The 22160-nt window shown below is 37.7% G+C and overlaps 1 protein-coding gene across 8 annotated transcripts in view; it reads right to left on the bottom strand.

The window, feature by feature from the left end:
- Positions 1-11304: 11304 nt before the first annotated feature.
- Positions 11305-22160, bottom strand: part of LOC136834331 (major facilitator superfamily domain-containing protein 1-like) — a 126828-nt gene continuing 115972 nt past the window's right edge. For 5 of the 8 annotated variants that reach the window (XR_010851757.1, XR_010851758.1, XM_067096856.1 and 2 more), the window contains 2 exons: positions 13704-13806; positions 11305-13383 (listed from right to left, as the gene is read on the bottom strand). Coding sequence is in view for 6 of the 8 variants with exons in the window: in XM_067096856.1 (XP_066952957.1) it covers positions 13365-13383; positions 13704-13806 (122 nt within the window). In the remaining 2 variants the exon portion in view is untranslated. Of the gene's footprint in view, positions 13384-13703; positions 13807-21206; positions 21381-22160 lie in introns of all 8 variants that reach the window. The other 3 variants (XM_067096830.1, XM_067096839.1, XM_067096848.1) reach the window with 1 other exon arrangement.

Raw genomic sequence — 22160 nt, 5'->3', positions numbered from 1 at the left:
TCTCCGGTCTGGTAGATTCGGCTCATAGAATAGCTTTTTCTACAGCCAAGGTAATGTTTTCCTCCCCCCCCCCGAGCTTGATCACCTCATCAAGAACATTTTTAAGGTTCTCGGAATTTTTAGCTTTTTCAATTGGGCTGTCAGGGCGCTAGTGAGAAAGATCAAAGACTGTCTAGATCTCACTAAAGACTTTGCCTCTGATTGGCTGGGGGTACTTTCATGCGCCAATAAGGTAGTAAGAGACGACTCTTCAGAACTTGCCTCTCTCTTTTCAATGGGTGAGCTGAAAAAGAGGGAGCTATGGTATTCTTTCACCTCAAAAGGAGTCTCGCCAACACAGAAGTTGGCTCTACTTTTCGTTCCTTTAGACAAGTCTCACCTTTTTTTGCAAGTCACAGTGAAGGAGATTCTTTCAGACTTGCAGAAGTAGTCTACAACCGACCTGTTAGAGCAATCCACCAGACATCCGAGGGATCTGTGCCTTCCCCGTCGAGATCGTTCTCTCCCTTACAGCCTCAGCCTCCTAGTGGTGGGAAACCGAAAACTCAGCCTAGACCCAGATCTAACTTGCAACCTCCTGTGAAGTCCATTAAGAAGTCGTCATTCAAGACCAACCCCAAGAAATGAGAATTTAGTCCTCCATGCCCGAGTAGGAGCCAGACACCTACATTTTTGGAAGGAATGGGCGGGCAGAGGAGCGGAAAGTTGGGTAGTGAAGGTACTCAAGGAGGGCTATGCCATTCCTTTCATGAAAGCTCATCCCTTAGTAATATCGCTGATCACCTTGACAGCATATTCAGAATGTTCCATGAAGCTTTTGGCATTCTCTCAAGAAGTCGAATCCCTGATCATCAAGGGAGCAGTGGAAGAGGTACTAGATTGCCACTCCGAAGGTTTTTACAACCGCCTTTTCATGGTTCCGAAGGCCACGGGGCTGGAGACCCATTTTGGACGTCAGCACCCTGAATGTTTTTGTCCTGCAGACGAAGTTCCACATGGAGACAGTGCACTCAGTCATGTCTTCAGTGCAGCAGGGGGACTGGATGGTCACCCTGGATATGCAAGATGCATATCTCCATGTCCCTATTCATCAGGGCTCACAAAAATTTCTACACTTCGTCTTTCAGGGTAGAGTACTACAGTGTCGGGCTTTATGCTTCAGCATGACAGCGGCACGGAAAGTATTCACCCAAATCCTCGCTCCTGTAGCGAATTGGCTTCACCCTCTGGGAATCAACATCAACTTGTACTTGGGCGACTGGCTTCTCTGCTCTCCATCGGAGGAGAGGAGAAGTGCACGGAAGACTTGAGGAGAACTCTTCACCTGACACAGGAGTTAAGCATCATCGTAAACAAGAAGAAATCCCTGATGACTCCTACTCAGGAGATTCCCTGTTTGGGGATGATCCTGAATTCACAGACTTTTCGGGCTTTTCTGTCGCCCAAAAGAGTCAACAACAGTCTACAGACTGTCCCTCAGTTCCTTACCCTTCCGTCCTGCTCGGCATACAGTGGGTGAGTCTCTTAGGGACCCTTGCTTCAGTAGAACAGTTTGTGAGATTAGGCAGACTGCACATGAGACCCTTGCAGTGTTTCCTGAAAGCGAACTGGTTCAGGAAGACTCAACCAGACTCTTTCATCTTCCCCGATAAAGTCGGAAATCAAAGTGGATCTCCAGTGGTGGTCTTGAGAAGAAAGCCTTCAGGAAGGGAAGTCTCTTCTTCCAGTGAACGCTGACCTTCAGTTTTATTCAGACGCCTCTGACCTAGTCTGGGGTGATCTCCTGGACGGCCGGGAAGTCTCCAGAACGGACAACATTGCAACGGAAGTCTCACATCAGTGTAAAAGAACTGAGAGCTGTTCACGTGGGCCTTCAGGCCTTCTCAGACCTAGTCTGCGGCAAGAAGATAGTAGTGCAAGCAGACAACACCACTGCTCTCTCTTACATTTGCAAACAGGGATGCATTCACTCCTCTCTCTCTACAAGATGGCGAGGGATCTCCCTCTGTGGGCAGAGGAGAATCAAGTCACTCTTACCACCCGGTTCATTCAAGGGAGAATGAACATTATTGCGGATGAGTGAAGCCGCCTCAAACAGATCCTTCTGACCAAATGGACCCTGGACCCGTTAGTCTGCAACGATCTGTGGAGACTATGGGGCAGACCCACCATAGATCTCTTCGCAACGTCAAGAAATCACAGACTTAAACTTTTTTGCTCTCCGGTCTTGGATCCTCGGGCATGAGTGATGGATGCCATGCTCCTGGATTGGACAGGCCTAGATGTGCACACCTTCCCTTCCTTTGAGATGATCAGGGAGGTAATCAACAAGTTGTCGACACATCAGACCACCTTCATGACCTTAGTCGCTCCCTTTTGGCCAAACAAGGAATGGTTTCCAGATCTGATTCGGATGCTGGTGGATTACCCAAGACTCCTTCCACAAAAATGATTTAGACAACCCCACTTCCTCAGATTCCACCAAGGGTTGTTAGCTCTGGCCCTGACAGGCTTCAGACTGTCAGGCGCCTCGTCAGAGCAAAAGGCTTTTTGCGACAGGCTGCAGAGGCAATTGTGAGGTGCAGGCAGATGTCCTCTACAAAGCTCTACCAGTCCAAATGGGCAGTCTTAGGAAATTATCGACCTCTACCGTCAAAGGGTATAAGTCGATGCTCAGCTCAGTTTTTAAACACAGAGGAATGGATCTGTTATCTAATCAAGATATCGGCAACCTAATCAAATCCTTGAGATGACAAAGCAAAGAAGTTCTTCCAGTGTCTCTTGAAACTTGGATGTTGTACTGCAATGGCTTTCAGGTCCTCCGTTCAAACTGCTTCATTCTGTCTCACTGAGGAATCTCACCAAGAAGACACTTCTTAGTGACTCTGGCTACCGCCAAATGTATCAGTGAGTTGCAGGCGATAGACAAGAGAGTAGGTTTTGCACAAGGGGACGCAGTCTGCTCACCTTCTCTTGGATTCCTTGCTAAAAACGAGGACCCGTCCAAGCCCTGGCCCTGATCCTTCATTATCAAGAACTCATGGACATCTTAGGACTAGAGGAAGAAGAGAGCTTCTTTGTTCGGTGAGGTCTCAGGTACTACCTTCACAGGATGTAAATGATTAGAGGACGGTTGAGCAACCTCTGGTGCTCTGTAAGAAGCTCGGTTCGCCCTCTTTCAGAAAATGCCATTTCCTTTTTTCTGAGTTGATATCAGAAGCTCAATCTCAGATCCATGAAGATACCTTACCTATAGTTAAGGTTAAGGCTCACAAAATTAGGGCAGTCGCAAGTTCCCCGGCATTTGCATATAATTTGTCTCTATCGACGATCTTGCAGTCGACATTCTGGAGATGCAAATCTATCTTCGCCTCACACTACCTCAAGGACATAGAGACCTTGTTTGAAAATTATAACACTTTAGGACCTTTATCTGTGGCTGTCAAGGTGTTGGGAGAGGAAACATAGGGAACTCTCTGTTCCTTTGCTACCCACCTGCCTTGACCTAAGGTTTTGAGTCTGTGGGAAGCCTGGGGGTACTGTGTACAGGTCTAGAGTACCCACCAGTTTCGTTTTTTTAATGGTTTGGCTTGTGGTTTTAATTCTGTTTTAGGAGATAGTGTTCTTTTGTTTTCCTGTCTACGCCCAGGAAAAGGGCATCTTTTAAACTTTGTCAGGGTGTACTTCCTCACTGCAAAGTTCCCACTGATGTAGGGGCGACCCTTGGCTACACTGCCACATCCACTACTGGTTGAGAGAAGCACCAACCAAACAGCAAACATTTATTTATTGTTAGGAACCCCCCTCAAATTGGGACCACCTTGACATGGTAAGGGGGCTCTCGAACCAAGAGATTATTTTATTTTTATTTTTTTATCTTTTTTTTTTTTTTTTCCAAAGTTTGATTCCAAGTGTCCCACACATATAATAATATATTTTAGGAGTAATTTTGTGGATTTTTCTACTTTTGTCAAAATTACCAAACTTAATAAATAGGAAAACATATCATAGCATGGAGTGAAGTTGAATCTGAAGCTAAATAGTGGGAACTGTGGTAGAACCATCATCTACCTGATAATGTTCAGACCTGTTTTTTCAGGCGGAACTATTCTGTGGAGCTGGAGGCGGAACTATTCTGTGGAGCTGGACCACGGATTCCAGGGGGGGCTGGTTCTAGGAATAGGACTCTTGGCTTTCTGTCCAGTTAGCCCATATTGTGATTAGGATGGGGATGACTATATTATTACAATACACTCAGTCCTAGCAAGCGGGTTTTGCTTACACTTGGGCCATACTAATCATGATGTGCCATCCCCTTTTTGGGGATGCAGACATTTGGGAGTTAGTTCCCACTTGTGCCATTAGTGGAAGATTCAACTTCATAAAAAGTCAATGATATCTTTTCAAGACTTATTAATTTTTTTTTTCTTCCTATGCAAAGTAGTCATAAAGATTTCAGCACCCCTGGACCCCATGATGGTAAAATTCTGGCACAGTCGATGACTATTGGAATGTCACTCCCAAATCTCCTTACTATAGACATAAATGCTACAAAGGAACATCCTGTTCCAAGTAAAATATCAATTCCTAAAGACTCAGAGAGTTTAGAAAATTAAAAGGAAACAAATAAAAACTAAGTTGGTAAACTCCAGTATCATAACACTGGAACCATACATAAGGGACAATAATTCTAAAATAGAGACAAGCAATCCTCCTAAAACCCCATCAACACAACTCTTCACCGATGAATGTGAAAAAATAAAAAAGAAATAACCAACTAAATCCAACGCTAGTTCATTTTGAACATATTTTTGGACCAGACAATTGGTCCAGATTTTTAGTGTTATAAGCAGAAAAACAAATCTCACCAGCCATATTAGAGAACAAATTATTAAATATACACCCCACACAATATGGAATGTAGACATATCAATCACAATGAATGGCTAATACAAACAACAACCAAAGCCCAATCAACAACCTTTCTACAAATAACCAACAAAAATGAAATAAAAGTAACGGTAACCAGCCATGAAACACAAAACTATATGCAAGGAACAGTGATGCTCCCAGACAATGATGAAAAAGAGCTACCATCAAAACAAATCTTAATTGACTCCCCTAAATTAAGATACAACAACGTACATGACTTGGAATTGTACACTGTCCCAAGCAGAAAGGATGCAAATAAACATATTAAAATAGTCAGAATAAGATTTACAAACTGGGAACTACCATGAAAAATAAAAATTCTAGGACTAAGTAGAGAAGTTTGCCCCTTTGTCCCAAAACCTCTCCAACGTTCAAAATGCTTAAAATATGGCCATTCAGCAAAAAGATGTAAAAATAACATTTGTATGTGCTGTATGTTCTGAAGATCATGCAAAATCTAAAGACTGTATATTTTATCAATATTATACAGAATTACAAATGTTAATGGACAGAACTGGTATTCCTGTTAATGAAGCCAAACTCGAACTGAAGGCGAGAGGAATCAATGATCCAGTAAAACGCTATTCATATTCAAATGCTGTAACAACTCATAATAAACATAAAGAATCTCAACACAGAATAGCTGAGACACTCTTCTCCCCTCCCCTACTACTCATAAAAGCCCAAGAGTACAGTTGCAACAGACCTCTCTTACATCATAACAGATCTCCCCAGTAATAAGCCCAGTTAATCGTTCAGAAAAGAATGCCAATGGTATGGAAAAATCAACAGAGGTTAATAATCCAGATCTGGATACTCATAATGCACTAACATCATCCACAGAGAACTTAATTGACAAAAATAACCATAATAAAAAAAAGGCAAGAACTGACAGAACTCCCCCTAAGGGTAAAAAACCTAACATTCCATTCACAGATACATCTAACAAAACACCAGTCTCGCCCACCATTAATCTGAAACAGATTACATTACCTATATCACAAGTGGAAATCCATAGTGTTCCACAATCCAAGACAAATATAAATAATGATTCCCTAAATATGGATAAATCCTCTTAACTCTTCCCTACTCTCATCACCAAAATCAACGAAGAAATCTTCAATTAAAGATCCCATTGAAAAATCAGAAACTCCCAAAATTCATCAAATCACAACCACATCAAATCAACCCTCAACAAGATCAAAGAATTATAATAATAATAAATCTAAAAATTAAAATAAAAATCTTATACCAGCACAGCGGAGATCCCATATACCTAGACCAGAAATTCCCAACAAAAATATTTCAACATCCAGTAATGGAAACATAATTGGGACCCAGAGATCAGAATCATTCCTTCAACACTTGGAACATGATTTGTCTTGCGGATGTCAAGAGTGTTTCATCATAACATACAATCGTTTACCTAACAAAAAGGAAAATGTAACCTGAAATTTCATAAATAACTTTACTAGGTTCCGAAAATGCCCTTTAACATTCCATCAGTTTATTTTAGAAGGAAGCAGCCCTCCAGAGTGTGCTTACTGTGACGAGACACTAACAGTGGAGCACATTCTGGTGGTCTGCCCCCAGATATTTTAACCAAAGAGAGAGATATTTTCAGGGTAAATCCCTGTCTGATATTTTGGGAGATGAAGCAGATATTTCTGCTATCATCTCTTTTTTAAAGTGTATTAAAATTTTTAACGATATTTAATTTTATTTAATTTATTATATCACGTAGAATTTTAATGACATTAATTTTTTTTTATATATATATAGCACATCATTCATTAAACTTCATACCCTTATTTATTGGTCACATCACTTCATTTTATTTATTAATCATTTCCTTCATGAATTCATAACTTTAACATAATTTATTTTCTTTCCATTACGGCGCTGAATGGCCTTGTTGGCCCCAGTGCCTGGGCTTTTGCCCTAAATATCATACATCCATCCATCCATCCTAAAAGGGTTCAGAGGTCTGGTTAAACAAATCATTTATAACTAACTAACTAATGTTAGGAACCTTTCTATTTCAAATTGATTACTTACTTAATGCTTTGGAGTAGAAATGTTCATGCCCTTTCATACCTCCTAACAATGTGGAATCAGCTATGTAATTACTTGGTAAATTACTTATATAAAGCTGAAATTTTTCTGATAAAGTTTTATATATATTTACCAAGTAATTACATGAAACAAATTGAGCTCTCTGCTAAGTCGTTCCTCTAAGTCCCGGATAGTGGGAGGGACCTTGTCACCTACACACAAACAAAGCGTTGTCGCGCAAATTTTCAGTTTTTAAGCTGTCTTAGGTTAGGAACCAATAGCTATGTAATTACTTGGTATATATAAAACTTTATCAAAAAATTTCATTTTTAGTGTTATCTTCCACATGTTTAGTGTCATTAATATTCTTTAACTTTGAGCAAAAAGGAAGGATTATGAAAAAATGGAACAGCATGGCATTTTGTAGTGAAATGCAGTGGAGTGCACTATTATTATTCCTCCAAAATTTAACCAAATTTTTTTTTTCTGGGAAGGTTAGTCAATATCTGGCAATTCTTTCATTGATATGGGACCAAAATTGAAGTGGGAAAAATCCAAAGTTGAATGAGGGCAGATAGAAGAGATAAGAAGTCAAAGACCAAAGTATTATGCAGAATACAGCTCAAGACCACTACAAGGAACCTTTAGTATTGCTAATTGTGATCCATGTGAGGCATGTTGTTGGCAGTTCATCCTGCAAAAGTGGTTTATAGTATTAAGTGGAAGGATATTAATTGAGTTTTTAAAACAGCCATATGAAGCTTGTCATCCAGCATTTAGCTCCATAAAGTGGATTCTGAAAACAATTAGCTTGCTGTAGTTTGTTTATTGTTAGAACATGTCACAAATTTCTAGTTCTTATACATGGCTCTTAAGTACCATACCTTTTTTTTTTATGAACGTATGTTCAACAAGTCTATATGAAATGCCATATACAGTAAGAAATTGTACCTTTTATGGGAGGAAAAGAAAGGTGTTTTCTCAAGATTTTAGTGTAAAAAAAAATGTTTTTAATTTTTTGGCAGTAAATAAGGTTTTACATACTGTATCAGTTTTTGAGGCATGGAAATTTGCACCAGAATTGTGTTCATGCATGATATAAATCAAATCAAGGCAGTTGAGACAGAGAAACTTTTCCCCACATAGCAGGAATGGGTGTTGACATGTTGCTACCAAGGGCACACCATTTGTGACTCTCCCAAAATTATTTTCTGTACTTTATTCTGGACACAGAGGTAATGTTATTGCTACTGGCAACTACATGACTTTTCCCTCTTATTGTGTACAGCTTTATTCTTTTCCTTTCCCTTCATTCATAACAAAACCAACAATGTATATCAAGTATCAGGAGCAATTTTGTGAAAATCTTCAGCATTTTCAAGTATTCCAATACATTAAGTCTTTTGAAGGAGATGCAGCTGTATTAAATAAGATTTAATATAGTTCATCAAAACTAAACCCTTCAGGCAAGGCTTATGAGAGTTAATAATGTTAACACTATGGTCTCATAAAACTGTTGTTAATAATAAGCCTTAATTGTTCCTACACAAATACAAACCTGAGTTCTTTACATAGGGATTTAGCTGTATAACTGTTAAAGTTGTTAACTACTGACGGGAGCGGGAAAGCCCAGCCCTATTGTCGGTCTGCACTCCACTTCATTTTCGGCCGCCGTTGAGTGAAGATCTCTGCTGTGCTTTCTGCCCACTTGTTATTTGCTTTCTCTGCTTTTTAAAACATATTCTGCTTGGCATAAAATGCAACCCCTCAATTACAAAAGCCTAGTGCTGTGAAGAGGAAGCTGCTAGCCCTCAGGCACTGCCCAGGGAAGGACAGGCCCTGTAAACGGTTCTCTCTATCAAGGTAGATCCTTATTCACTGTGTGTGTCTTGCTGTACTCATGACTGTCATCATTCTAGCCCTTGCTCAGAGTGCCTTCTGAACAGTGGGAAGAAGAGAGAGAAGAAAGTTTCTCTGGTATCATCTGAGTGCAGTACTCCACCGGTGACACCAAAGATTCGTCAGTACCAGCCGGCTTCACACGTGGAGGTTATCAGTGTCTCCTGCAAGAAAGGCTTTTTTTTTTTTTGCAGGGCTGCAAGGGAGATGTATGGCAACTTAGGCATTCCTCTGCGAATATGTGCCAGGTTAAGTGGGCTGCCATCTTCTGCAATTGATGTCGTAGAAGGGTACCTCTTAAGTCAGAGTGTCTTGTGCCAGATCTCAGACCCCCTCATCTACCTTCACCAAGACAGGTTCATCTCAGCACCTGCAAGTAAGGGCTATTACTCAGCCGTCACAGATTTTCAAACTGAGGGAGCCAGATTACTACTCTTCAGTGGCATTGTCTATACAAATGATGAATTTCAAGTAGTCTTGTCCTCCTCTTCAGTGCCGTTGTCTGTATGAATGATGAGTTTCAAGTAGTCTTGTCCTCCTCAGGAACTTTAGCCCCCAAGTGGGATGTACAGTTGACCCCTGCCTATTTGCTGACTCATCTATTTGCAGATTTTTAAGAGAAATATTCACAAATTACTGTTATTTTCATATTTTATGACTAAATGCACTTTTTGTGATAAAACTATTAAAATATTCAGGTACTGTATAAGCATTTTTGGAGGGTTTTTTGAACTATCAAAGTAGACATTTTTAAGAGAGGTTTTAAGTATTTGCGGATTTTAGCTATTCACAGGGGGTAGTAGTATGCATCCCCCGCAAATATCGGGGTCGACTGTAGACCTTATGCTTAGCAGTCTTACCAGGGCACTCTTCAAGCTCGTCTCATGCCTTAGACCAAGACCTAACATTTATGATTGTTTTTCTTTACCTCTGGCTTCAGCGTGACCTGTCTTATATTGTCCGACATTTGGAAAGGTGGGGATCTCGCTTGTTTTCCTTTGTACATAAGTTTGTAGCTAAAGTCCAGGATCATCCTGCTCAGATAAGCAGTTTGAGAGTTTCAAGATCCCTTCCTTCCTAGACACTTTTGGTGGAGACCTGGGTGAGATGTTGCTCTGCTTGGTCTGTGCTGTTGGGTACTACTCGAAAGGAGGCCAGAGTGTAGGTACCTTTCCATTAGTCAAGTACTGTAAGCACAAGATGAATGTCTAGGAACAGCCTTCTTTCTGGCTTCATGAAGTAATCAGGTAGGCCTATGCCACCACCTCTGAGGAAGTTGGCCTCCCTTCCTACGCTAGGGCTTACAAAGTTAGGGTCATAGATCCATCCCCCCACCCACTCCCTACCCCACCTATTAACCTCCTGGTTAACTACCTTGTTGCCAAGTATTGACTGGTTTCCTGGTCACTGAAAGATACTTTGGTTTGTATTTACATAAAAATAAAAATTATTTAAAATTTGTTTTTACTCATTATAATTATGAATTTAAATAAAAAAAATCCATGAGAAGCAATATACATCACATCATAACATTTTTCTGACTTATGGTGGCTTGTAATTAACAGATTTATTCAATATAATATTCTGTCATGTGATGTTAACAAAACTATAACAATCTTGTTTACTTCTGGGTAAGAATTTGTTAAGCAATAGTGATCAAAATTAAGGTGAAAAAATATATAGAAAAATTAAAATTCTATCTCCTCATAAGCTTGTGAAGGAGGCAGCATTCAACAATTTGAATAATATCTAACTGGCATTATTCCCAATTTCTTCTTCTGTCTCTCCATCTTTTCCCACTTCTATGTGGGGTCAATGTTTCTGACAGCTTTCCTCCACCTGGCTCAGTCAAACACATCATCCTCTGACAATTGTTTGTCTCTCAGATCTTCTCTAACTACATCCATCCACTTGTGCTTCGGTCTTTCTCTTGCTCTCCCACCAGGCACCTCCATCTACATCACTCTCCTCCCTACATATGTCTCATCCCTTCTCATCACATGGCCATACCACTGCAGTCTTCTTTCCTGGGACTTCTTTGATAGTTCCGCTTATTCTTTCATTTTTGATGCTGTCCATTTTTGTTACTCCACACATCCACCTGAGCATTTTCATCTTCACTGCATCCAATTTCTTCTCTTGCACTCTTTTTACCAACCATGTTTCTGCTCCATACATCAAAGCTGGTCTCACTACTGTCTTATACAGAATCAACATGGTTAAAGGAAGAGTGTAGTCATGCAGTTATCCTGGCATTATCCTAACTGTGATCTTAACATCCACCCTGTTATGCAAACTATTTAACTCATTGAGGTCTATATTTTCATTCACAGTCCCTTCAGTGAAATTATCAGAAAAAAATCAATTTCCACTATGGGTAGGAACATATTTCATGAGTGAAGTTTCAATGAAACTGGATTTTAGTTGGTAAAATTACACTTTTATTTTTTACACATTTTGAAAACTTAAAATTTGTAATTTAAAGTTTAAAAAAAAAATTACATATGCACTTGCAACTTATAAATACCAGTAGCAAAACAAAACATGATTTTTAATAGTTATGTTATAAATTAAGAAATGTGATATTGAAATCTTACTGAAATTTTTGCAACCACTAAAATTACTAAGGTCATCAAAGTAACTGAATGCTACAGAGGAAAGTTAAAATAGAATGATCTATAATGTTACTTCACACCAAATTTCTTGTGAGAATCAAAGACGTATCATTAAATAATTAAATTATTACTAGTTCTGTTTTAATAAAGTCAATTTACTTCTACGGAAGGATGATAAAGTATTTTTCAACATCATGATAAATATAATAAAAACTCAGAAATGCCTACAGTTGATATGGCAGTACCATAGCATTAAAACTACACTTTGGCAACTTTATTCAAAGTGTTTTGATCACTTTAGTTCTTAAACCTATTTAAAGTACTAACCTTATATGTTATGAGAAATGACCAGGATAAAAATAAGCTGTAATCATCACAAGAGTAAAAAGTCTATAAGTAGTATAAAGCCCATCATATCCTGTATGTCACTGGACTTGAAATGACATGAATAATTTAGTTCCTCTTGAGTTATTGGACTTGAAATGACCAATAATTTAGTTACTCTTGAATAATAAAAATTTTATATAACCTGGATATTAGTGTTTATATAAAGGTGAGTAGGCATAGGAAAATATATGGTCAAATGGCCCTCTGGAATTATCATCTCCCAAGAAATAATTAAAACCTAAATAAAGTTTAAGCGAGTTTACACAAACTTTTCTAATCAATTATAATGATTTAATCGACAGCTCTTAATCGACAGCTCTATGTACAACACAGGTAAAAAATTATTTTTATTTATTTAAAGACATCTAACAATATAGAAAAATAAAATGTAATGAAAAAACAAAATCTTAAAGAGATGCCGCTTTTAAATGTCTTAAACATGGCCAGGCACCAAACTGGCTTGCTGGCATTCCCAGAGGCATATATACATTTAAATATGAAATATACACAGGACCACAAAATTTATGCATAATCAATCCTTTTCAAAAGCAAAAGTAATGTTTGTACCCGTCATGATACAGATAGTAAAACACCATTCTTTCTATGCTTGTCAAGAGCACTTTCACATTATCATGTATCTGGGCTCTTCAGACGAAAAGGGAACATAACTTAGAAACGAATACAATTAAAAACTATCACAAATCACTGAGACCTATCCTACAAGATTAAACTAAAAAAATCATATGTAAAATATTAAAGCAGTTTCATAATACTCTACTAACAATTTGCATTTTCACATTAATTTTTACTTTACATAAAAATATATCTAGCTGTTGTCACTAATGTACAATTATACTGTAATACAATTATAATGAGGTATAAAATGCTCTCCTTATCAATGACATAAATGCTACTTCATTTTTGACTTATGGCAATTTAGCCTACACCCTATTAGGAATGTTAAAACGCAAAAGAATACAGTACTGCCGAGTGAAATGTAAAATATAAATCCAATTCTAAAAAGAAATTAAAATAGATAAAAGATCTCTTGAATTATTTACACTTGGCATGGAATTGTACTATAAATTCCTTATAATGTATATGTCTTGTTAGTAATGAGATCTGATACATAATCTGATAATATACATCTTGTTATTCATTTACTCCCTTATTTATTTACACCACAAGAACAAAATTATCCCAATCCTCAGATGAAGCATTAATCACTAAAGAATAGGACAATTTTTCCGTAAGTATATAATAAAATTCTAACTATTAGACAAACTATATAAAATTGTTCTTAAAGAGTATTAAAATTTCAAGTCGGTAAGTAGATAAAAACCTAAAAGTACCCTCAAACAATATACAGAGGACTTAGGAAGAACAAGACCACCCACTGATTCCATCATCTCCACGGCAATTTTCTGGCAATCTTCACCTTTTCAAGATTCTTTTCAAGGCTGAGTTTCAACTACACTAAGAACCAAGTAAACATCTGCAAAAGAAAGTAACAAGATCAGGTAATAACACAATAGCATAGTGTAACTTTTCCAAATCAAATTTTATTTCAATGATACTGAATGTCTTTCATCTGGCATAAAATGGCCTGACCAGATGCTATTACAAACTTAAGAGGAAATTACAGCTACAAATTTTCAGTGTAGTAAAAGGAAGATCTAGTCCCTTTTCATTATGAAAAGAATAGTGAAATATGTGTACAATACACTATGACTTAAAAAAATGAAAACCTTCAACTGTATAGTCAATTAAAACTGCAGTAGGCTTCTTATATCAGAACAAATCTACTGTACTTACTCTGTGTCATCTTGTTTTTGTTGACGTGCTTTGGCTGAAAGATTCAAGATTCCACCTTTGGCAGAATCTGTCACCCAGATAACTACCGTTGACAATAAGGCAACTACGGGAGGAAAAAGACAACACATCCCACGTTTAGAAAAAATTAAACCTTATACAGAAGCACAAGCAGACTAAGAAGTATCCACACACTAAATATTTTCATATCAATCAATACTTGTGACTTCAAATTACTTTCATAACTACCATTATTCATAACGCACTCACATTAAAATGGAAAAAGCCAAGAAAGCTATTAACCCTTCCACGCCAACTGAACGTATTTTACGTCGACAAAGGTTATCTGTCGGGTGCCAAGTGGACGTAAAATACGTCTACTACAAAAATTTTTTTAAATATTAGCGGAAAAATACTTATAGGCCTCGTTTGCGAAAATTTTAAATCGCGCCTTGAGGAATGCTGGGAGTTCAAGGATCACGCTGTTGTTTTGTTTACAAGCGTGACGCAGCTGCACATGCGCGAATTTCTTACTTCTCCCAAAAGAAAGCATCAGCTAACTCTGCTGAAAATCTCAGAAATTCTTAGTCACTTTGTCGTAATTTTTGCACCGTTTTCTATTAGCCGTTACATAAAGTTTTATACATGAAAATGTGTGCAGTTTCATGTAGAACACAACATAAAATAACTCATGGTTGTAGCTTTTATCAGTTTTGAAATATTTTCATATAAATCACGATAAGTGCCAAAATTTCAACCTTCGGTCAACTTTGACTCAACTGAAATGGTAAAAAAAAGGGATTTTGACAACGGAAAAATCTATTTCTGGGGGAAGACCTGTGTCACCCAGTGAAATGGTTCCAATAGCACACATTTCTAGGTATAAATATTGCTAAATATACCAGAGAAAAAAGCTATCCATAATGCCAGGGTTACTACCCCTGGATCGATCACCACAATGGTGTCGGTATGCACTAAGGGGTGAGTGGTAGCCACTATCACAGATGCTTTGCCCAACAGATCTCTCCATTCTCAAAGCCCCCAACATGGGTGAGCCGTTCTACCTACTACTACCTTCCGTTTGCTGCCACCTAGCACTCGCGCCCGCCATCTTCATCCCAAAATTAGCACCCTCCAAGCTTGGTATGCTATCCGGGTGGGAAAGGAAGTATAGGGATGGGTCACTGGGTGACACAGGTCTTCCCCCAGAAATAGATTTTTCCGTTGTCAAAATCCCTTTTCTGGGCTCAACCTGTGTCACCCAGTGAAATAGTAACAGAGAATCAGCCATACAATAGCTTGGTAGTACCATCTAAAAGATTACCTTAATGGAGCTAAATAAAACTAAGAGAACAATACTGAGTTTTAATAACCCCACCTGGCAGGTGTTCGAAATGTCATTGCAGATTCACTATCCAGGACAACTCCGCTGGAGTCGGAATGGTCCTTGGACAAGACATCGTTCGAGTGTATTTATCGTCAGGTACCGGGTCTCCAGATAGACCTGTTTGCCACAGAGAGCAACCACAAGCTTCCGTGTTACGTTGCTCCCAATCTAGACCCTCTAGCTCATTCCACAGATGCGATGTCAATCGACTGGAACAGATAGCAAAGGATCTATCTGTTTCCACCAATAAATCTATTGATGAAAGTTTTACACAAACTCAGATCATTCAAAGGTCAAGTAGCACTTGTGGCACCCAATTGGCCGAAGAGCAATTGGTTTCCTCTTCTACTGGAGTTGAAGCTCCGGCACAAACAGATCCCCAATCCAAGATTGACACAAGTAGTGCAAACTCGGACCGTGTCAGCTCCCTCAAGAATTCTGAGTGCCCTAGCTTTATGGACTTCATGAAGTTTGCAGCTCAGAAAGACGCCAACATTGACCATCTCAATACACTGTTCATAGAATCAGATAAGAGGGAATCTACACTTAGACAATATGACTCAGCAGTTAAAAAGTTAGCATTATTTCTAAGGGAATCTGAAGCTCAGAAAATGACCACGAATCTAGCAATCTCTTTCTTCAGATCATTATTTGAGAAAGGACTGGCCACTAGTACTATTACTACAACAAAATCTGCTTTAAGAAAAATATTTTTACATGGCTTTAATATTAACCTTACAGACTCATATTTTTCGTCAATTCCTAAAGCATGTGCTCGTCTTAGACCAGCAATCCGTCCACACACGGTTTCCTGGTTCTTAAATGACGTACTTAAATTGGCATCAGACACTGATAACGAATTATGTACATACCCGAGTCTGTTAAGGAAGACGTTATTTTTAGTAAGTCTAGCCTCAGGGGCTAGAATTTCTGAACTATCTGCTCTTTCTAGAGAACCGAATCATGTTGATTTCCTCCCGTCAGGAGAAGTTCTGTTGTCTCCGGATCTCAGATTTCTAGCAAAGAATGAGGATCCACAAAATAGATGGTCTCCTTGGAAGTTTATTCCCCTTCCACAGGATCTATCTTTATGTCCAGTTAACACTTTAAAAGCTTATTTAATCAGAACTTCTAAAAGAACTTCAGGCCCTGTTTTTGTTAGGGAAAATGGGGGTACCATTTCCTTAAAGGCCATCAGGCAACAAATTCTTTATTTTATTAAACAGGCTAACCCGGATTCAGTACCTCGAGTACATGATATTCGGGCGGTAGCCACCTCAGCTAATTATTTCACAATATGAATTTTGAAGACCTTAAAAAGTATACGGGCTGGAAATCACCAACAGTATTTAAACGCCACTATCTTAAGTCCCTAGAGGCTCTTAAATATTCCACTGTAGCTGCAGGAAGTATTGTTCCTCCTGGTCCAGCTCAAGACTAGTATATATACTCTTGTTTATCCTTATTGTAATGTAATTCTTAATTAAATTACCTATTGGTATATTCTCTCGCCTACCTGCCTCACTTGCTTGCCCTGCTTTCTAGCCTTTTAGGTCAGGTCTGCTTCACAGCCTGACTCCTGCCTGTAACATTGATATCCTATGTGCCTTATAGTTTTTCAATTATATTTTGAACTTTATAATTTGGGGTTATTAGGAAACTAATAAAGAGACTCAAATTCTATGATCAGAAATAATTGAGCCTGGCTCAAGCCAAGATACAAAGGTTCCATTGCCTCTTCACCAGCGACGTGGTAAATTCTCCAAAATATGCTCCAAAAATCGAAATGGAGTAATGGATGGTATCTAGCAGAATTCGTTCTACTAATAGCGGAGACTGAAGGTCAAAAACGCAACAGAGGCAAGCATAGCCTACGTTCGGCTGTGGTAAACATATATTGCATACAGTCCATAAATACTGTGCCTCTCGCATTTAAAAACCAATCAGATATAGTACTCAACTTAGATGGTGTGATATCCTCACGGGATGACATGATTAAAGCCGTAATTCAATTGAAAACACCAAAAGAAAAAAGGGCACGGTGTTCACGTGTTGAGCTAAGTTTTGGAATGAAGATGGCGGGCGCGAGTGGTAGGTGGCAGCAAACGGAAGGTAGTAGTAGGTAGAATGGCTCACCCATGTTGGGGGCTTTGAGAATGGAGAGATCTGTTGGGCAAAGCATCTGTGATAGTGGCTACCACTCACCCCTTAGTGCATACCGACACCATTGTGGTTATCGATCCAGGGGTAGTAACCCTGGCATTATGGATAGCTTTTTTTCTCTGGTATATTTAGCAATATTTATACCTAGAAATGTGTGCTATTGGAACCATTTCACTGGGTGACACAGGTCGAGCCCAGAAATGCAATTGTAAGCTAAAACTCTTACATTCTAGTAATATTCAAACAGTTACCGTCATTTTGCAACAAACGAGAAGTCTCTAACACAATATTTCGATTTATGGTGAATTTTTGAAAAAAAAAATCTTTTTCCTTACATCCGCGCTAACTCTGCTGAAAATCTCCGAAATTCTTTAGTCATTTTGTCATTTTCTATTAGCCGTTACATAAAGTTTTATACATGAAAATGTTTGCAATTTCATGTAGAATACAACAAAAAATAACTCATGGTTGTAACTTTTATCAATTTGACATTTTCATATAAATCGCGATGTGCCAAAATTTCAACCTTCAGTCAACTTTGACTCTACCAAAATGGTAAAAAAATCCAATTGTAAGCTAAAACTCTTACATTCTAGTAATATTTAATCATTTACCTTCATTTTGCAACAAACGAGAAGTCTCTAGCACAATATTTCGATTTATGGTGAATTTTTGAAAAAACTTTTTCCTTACATCCGCGCGCGCTAACTCTGCTGAAAATCTCAGAAATTCTTTAGTCACTTTGTCGTAATTTTTGCACTGTTTTCTATTAGCCGTTACATAAATTTTTATATATGAAAATGTGTGCAATTTCATGTAGAATACAACAAAAAATAACTCATGGTTGCAGCTTTTATCAGTATTGACATATTTTCATATAAATCACAATAAGTACCAAAATTTTAACCTTCGGTCAACTTTGACTCGACTGAAATGGTCGAAAAATGCAATTGTAAGCTAAAACTCTTACATTCTAGTAATATTCAATCATTTACTTCATTTTGCAACAAATGAGAAGTCTCTAGCACAATATTTTGATTTATGGTGAATTTTTGAAAAAACTTTTTCCATACGTCCGCACGCGCTAACTCTGCTGAGTTCACAGATCACGCTGTTGTTTTGTTTACAAGCGTGACCCAGCTGCACCTGCGCGAATTTCTTTCTTCTACCAAAAGAAAGCATCAGCTAACTCTGCTGAAAATCTCGGAAATTCTTAGTCACTTTGTCGTAATTTTTGCACCATTTTCTATTAGCCGTTACATAAAGTTTTATATATGAAAATGTGTGCAATTTCATGTAGAACACAACAAAAAATAACTCATGGTTGTAGCTTTTATCAGTTTTGAAATATTTTCATATAAATCACGATAAGTGCCAAAATTTCAACCTTCGGTCAACTTTGACTCAACCGAAATGGTCAAAAAATGCAGTTGTAAGCTAAAACTCTTACATTCCAGTAATATTCAATCATTTACCTTCATTTTGCAACAAACGAGAAGTCTCTAGCACAATTTTTCGATTTATGGTGAATTTTCGAAAAAAACATTTTCCTTACCTCCGCGCGCACTAACTCTGCTGAAAATCTCAGAAATTCTTTAGTCACTTTGTCGTAATTTTTGCACCATTTTATATTAGCCGTTACATAATGTTTTATACATAAAAATATGTGCAATGTCATGTAGAATACAACAAAAAATAACTCATGGTTGCAGCTTTTATCAGTTTTGAAATATTTTCATATAAATCACGATAAATAGAAAAAATTCGACCTTCGGTCCACTTTAACTCGACCGAAATGGTCGAAAACTGCAATTGTAAGCTAAATCTCTTACATTCTAGTAATATTCAATTATTTACCTTCATTTTGCAACAAACGGGAAGTCTCTAGCACAATATTTCGATTTATGGTGAATTTTTGAAAAACTTTTTTTACGTCCAGCAAGATTACAAATTCATGTATCATTTTGTGAAATATTTTCTCTGTGTTGCTTTGATCGTTTTACAATTTGTTGTATACCAAAATCATCACAATTTAGTGTACAATAAAACAAAACAAAAAAACTCATTAGCTTTAACCGTTTTCCTCACAGCACGATTTGTATACAATTATATATGAAATTTTTTTTTCGCAGTCATTATTCCAATATTTATATATGATAATGATATTTTTTTTCATTTCTGATGGTTGCATACTAAACTTCAGGCAATGAGAAAAAAAGGAGCCAAAAATTAACTCAATCTTAAAAACTAAGCGTGTTGTGATTTTTTGAAAAAAACTTTCTTTCCGCTTCGGCGCTAACTCTCAAACCCCGTCGGCATACAGCAGACACTTTTGTACATAGAGGCTCGGCGTTTAAGGGTTAACCTGATCAGTAAGCTTCCACATGATAGTATACCCATGTGTGAAAACCACGAAATAGAGACCAGAAGTAAAAGCACCGATTGATTTATGAAACTTAAGCCGACAAGCCAAACCCTAGGGCACATTCAGCAATTAAGACAGTGAAAAGAGTTGGAGTGGTTGGACAGCAAGATTGAGATATCCGGAAAATAAAGGAAATGAAGCATAAAGACCTGGAGGTGGAACTGGGGAAAATCCTACGGTTGCACTAAGAAGTAGCAGAGGTGTTGGCCAGCAAGAATAAATACTGGGATTTTGACAACTCCAAGTGATGAAATCTCTAAAAATATTTACAGCTAATTTTCAACACTTATCATTAAAAAAATTTTTTGTTTGCTTTCCATTTTTTAATGTACTATAATAAACTGTGACTATATAATTTAAAATAATTTTACAGCTAATGATAAAATTTAAGTATTGCTATGCCCATAAGCAGTCAGATTAGAAGAAATTTAAAATCCCCCAAACCTCATAGGGTTAACATTTGTTTCACTGCATAAGGTTTCACACTGTAGGTATGGTGGAGATTTAACATCAACATAAAATAATTTACTTGCACAATATTTAATTCTGCTCTGAATTGTCTACAGATGTGACGGTTGACATATTATTCATTTAAGCACTGCTTTTAAATATTTGCATTATTGATTTATTGCTCTGGCTCTAAAAACTTAAGCTGTAATAGTATTACCTTCAAATTTGGTGGGTACAGAAGGCAAGAAACCTTCATTAAAAAATTGGTAGTAAAGCGATTCATCATTAAAGGAAAGTAACAACAAATTTATAAAATTATACAGAATTATTAGAGCACAAAACAGAATTTTGAGAGAAAACACTGTATACAGATGAGGTATACCACCACTTTACATGTGTTTCTTCCTCATATATTCTCTTTAATATAAAACTGATCACAACAAAATTTTCTCTGTCATGCTCACAACATAAATTTTGGATGAAAATACTTGATGTAGTCTCCTGTAAGTAATACTTTAGATAGAGGAAAAATAGGCAAACAGTGAGTAGTGAGGAACATTATTAGACTGGAATGCACCAGAAAACCACCACGCTCCATACAGATTGATACCACATTTTCTGGGATTAGCATCATACCTAAGTAGTGTACTTGCCTTTCAGACCACAATATAAACTGTTTCAAGTAGGCACAAAGGTAAGCTCTGAGAACAGAAAATATAATTCACTTAAAAAATACAAGAGAAACAGTTTGTCACCAACACTGTCATACATACAATCTTTCATGCCACCATAAGCCAAAAGGGGGGACTTAATTTTGTGAGGTCACAATAGCTATTGAAGTTAAGACTAAAGAGTTTTCATTTAGGAATGAAACAGAACTATACCTCCAAATGTAATCCCCAAAGCACTGCCATACTGCATGCTTCTAACGTACCCACATTACATATGAAAACAATTATTTTTTACAAAATGCAGCACATCAAATTATACCAAACATGCTGTAATATACATTACACTGCATGTTTTATAAATAATAATAAAATGCCCCACACATACTCTGAAATTTCTACTTTGTCCTTACATGTTTACTCTTTCACTTCAAATACTTCATTAACATGTCCAACAGGTTCTTTTTCTTTTCCCTCTACTTCCTCCAAAGCAACATCATAAGCTTTCCTCTGGGATGGTGACATCATCAGATATCCAGTACCCTTATTATCTACCACCCATATGACCACCGTTGAAACAAGTGCCACTTGTGTGAGAAAAGTAAAATGAACAGTACTGGTTTTAAAATGAACAAAAAGTTCATCATAATTAACTATACTAAATACATAAAACTAATTTTCTCATACAAACAAATCCATCATAATTAGCCATGTCCAGTGTGGACTCCCCAAAACTTTTCTTCTGGTGGTGAGCATACAGAAGGAGCTGTATAACTAGAAATGAATCCAATCCAACACAGATGTTCAAATTATGTCAATTACTGTGATGGAGCTGTTTAAAAAATCTGATAAATTTGGAGCAAACCAATTTCCTCTAGTTCAGTTGCCTGGCTAGATACTGGCCCAAGATGTAGAAATGGAACTAATCTTGCATAAGTCTGGCTGAAGACCTGCATAGCAATTGCCTGCCTGATGTAAGCGAAAGTGGAGAAATACCTTCCTTTTCATATAAAACAAAAGTATTCCCCCAGTGCTGGAGGAGCTGCTTTTCATGCAAGGCTGTGTGTGTGTGTGTGTGTGTGTGTGTGTGTGTGTGTGTGTGTGTGTGTGTGTGTGTGTGTGTGTGTGTGTGTGTGTGTGTGTGTGTGTGTGTGTGTGTGTGTGGTAAGAAATCATTCAGCATGCCAATATTGGTGATTAGACAATAATTAGTACACCTCCTGCCGCTGGAATTGCAAATTTGGTTGAGAACTAACATCCCTTCCTGTATCAAAATAGCAACCATTATCTACAACTGATAACTTCCTGTATTCACTCTTGCTAGATGACAATGGCCAAAATATCATACAACAACCTCTCAATTCTAT

This window comes from Macrobrachium rosenbergii, chromosome 4 (genome assembly GCF_040412425.1).
Source record: "Macrobrachium rosenbergii isolate ZJJX-2024 chromosome 4, ASM4041242v1, whole genome shotgun sequence".
NCBI classification, from domain to species: Eukaryota; Metazoa; Arthropoda; class Malacostraca; order Decapoda; family Palaemonidae; genus Macrobrachium; species Macrobrachium rosenbergii.
Note: the sequence above shows the minus strand (reverse complement) of the source record. Positions and strands in the feature narration are given on the sequence as shown.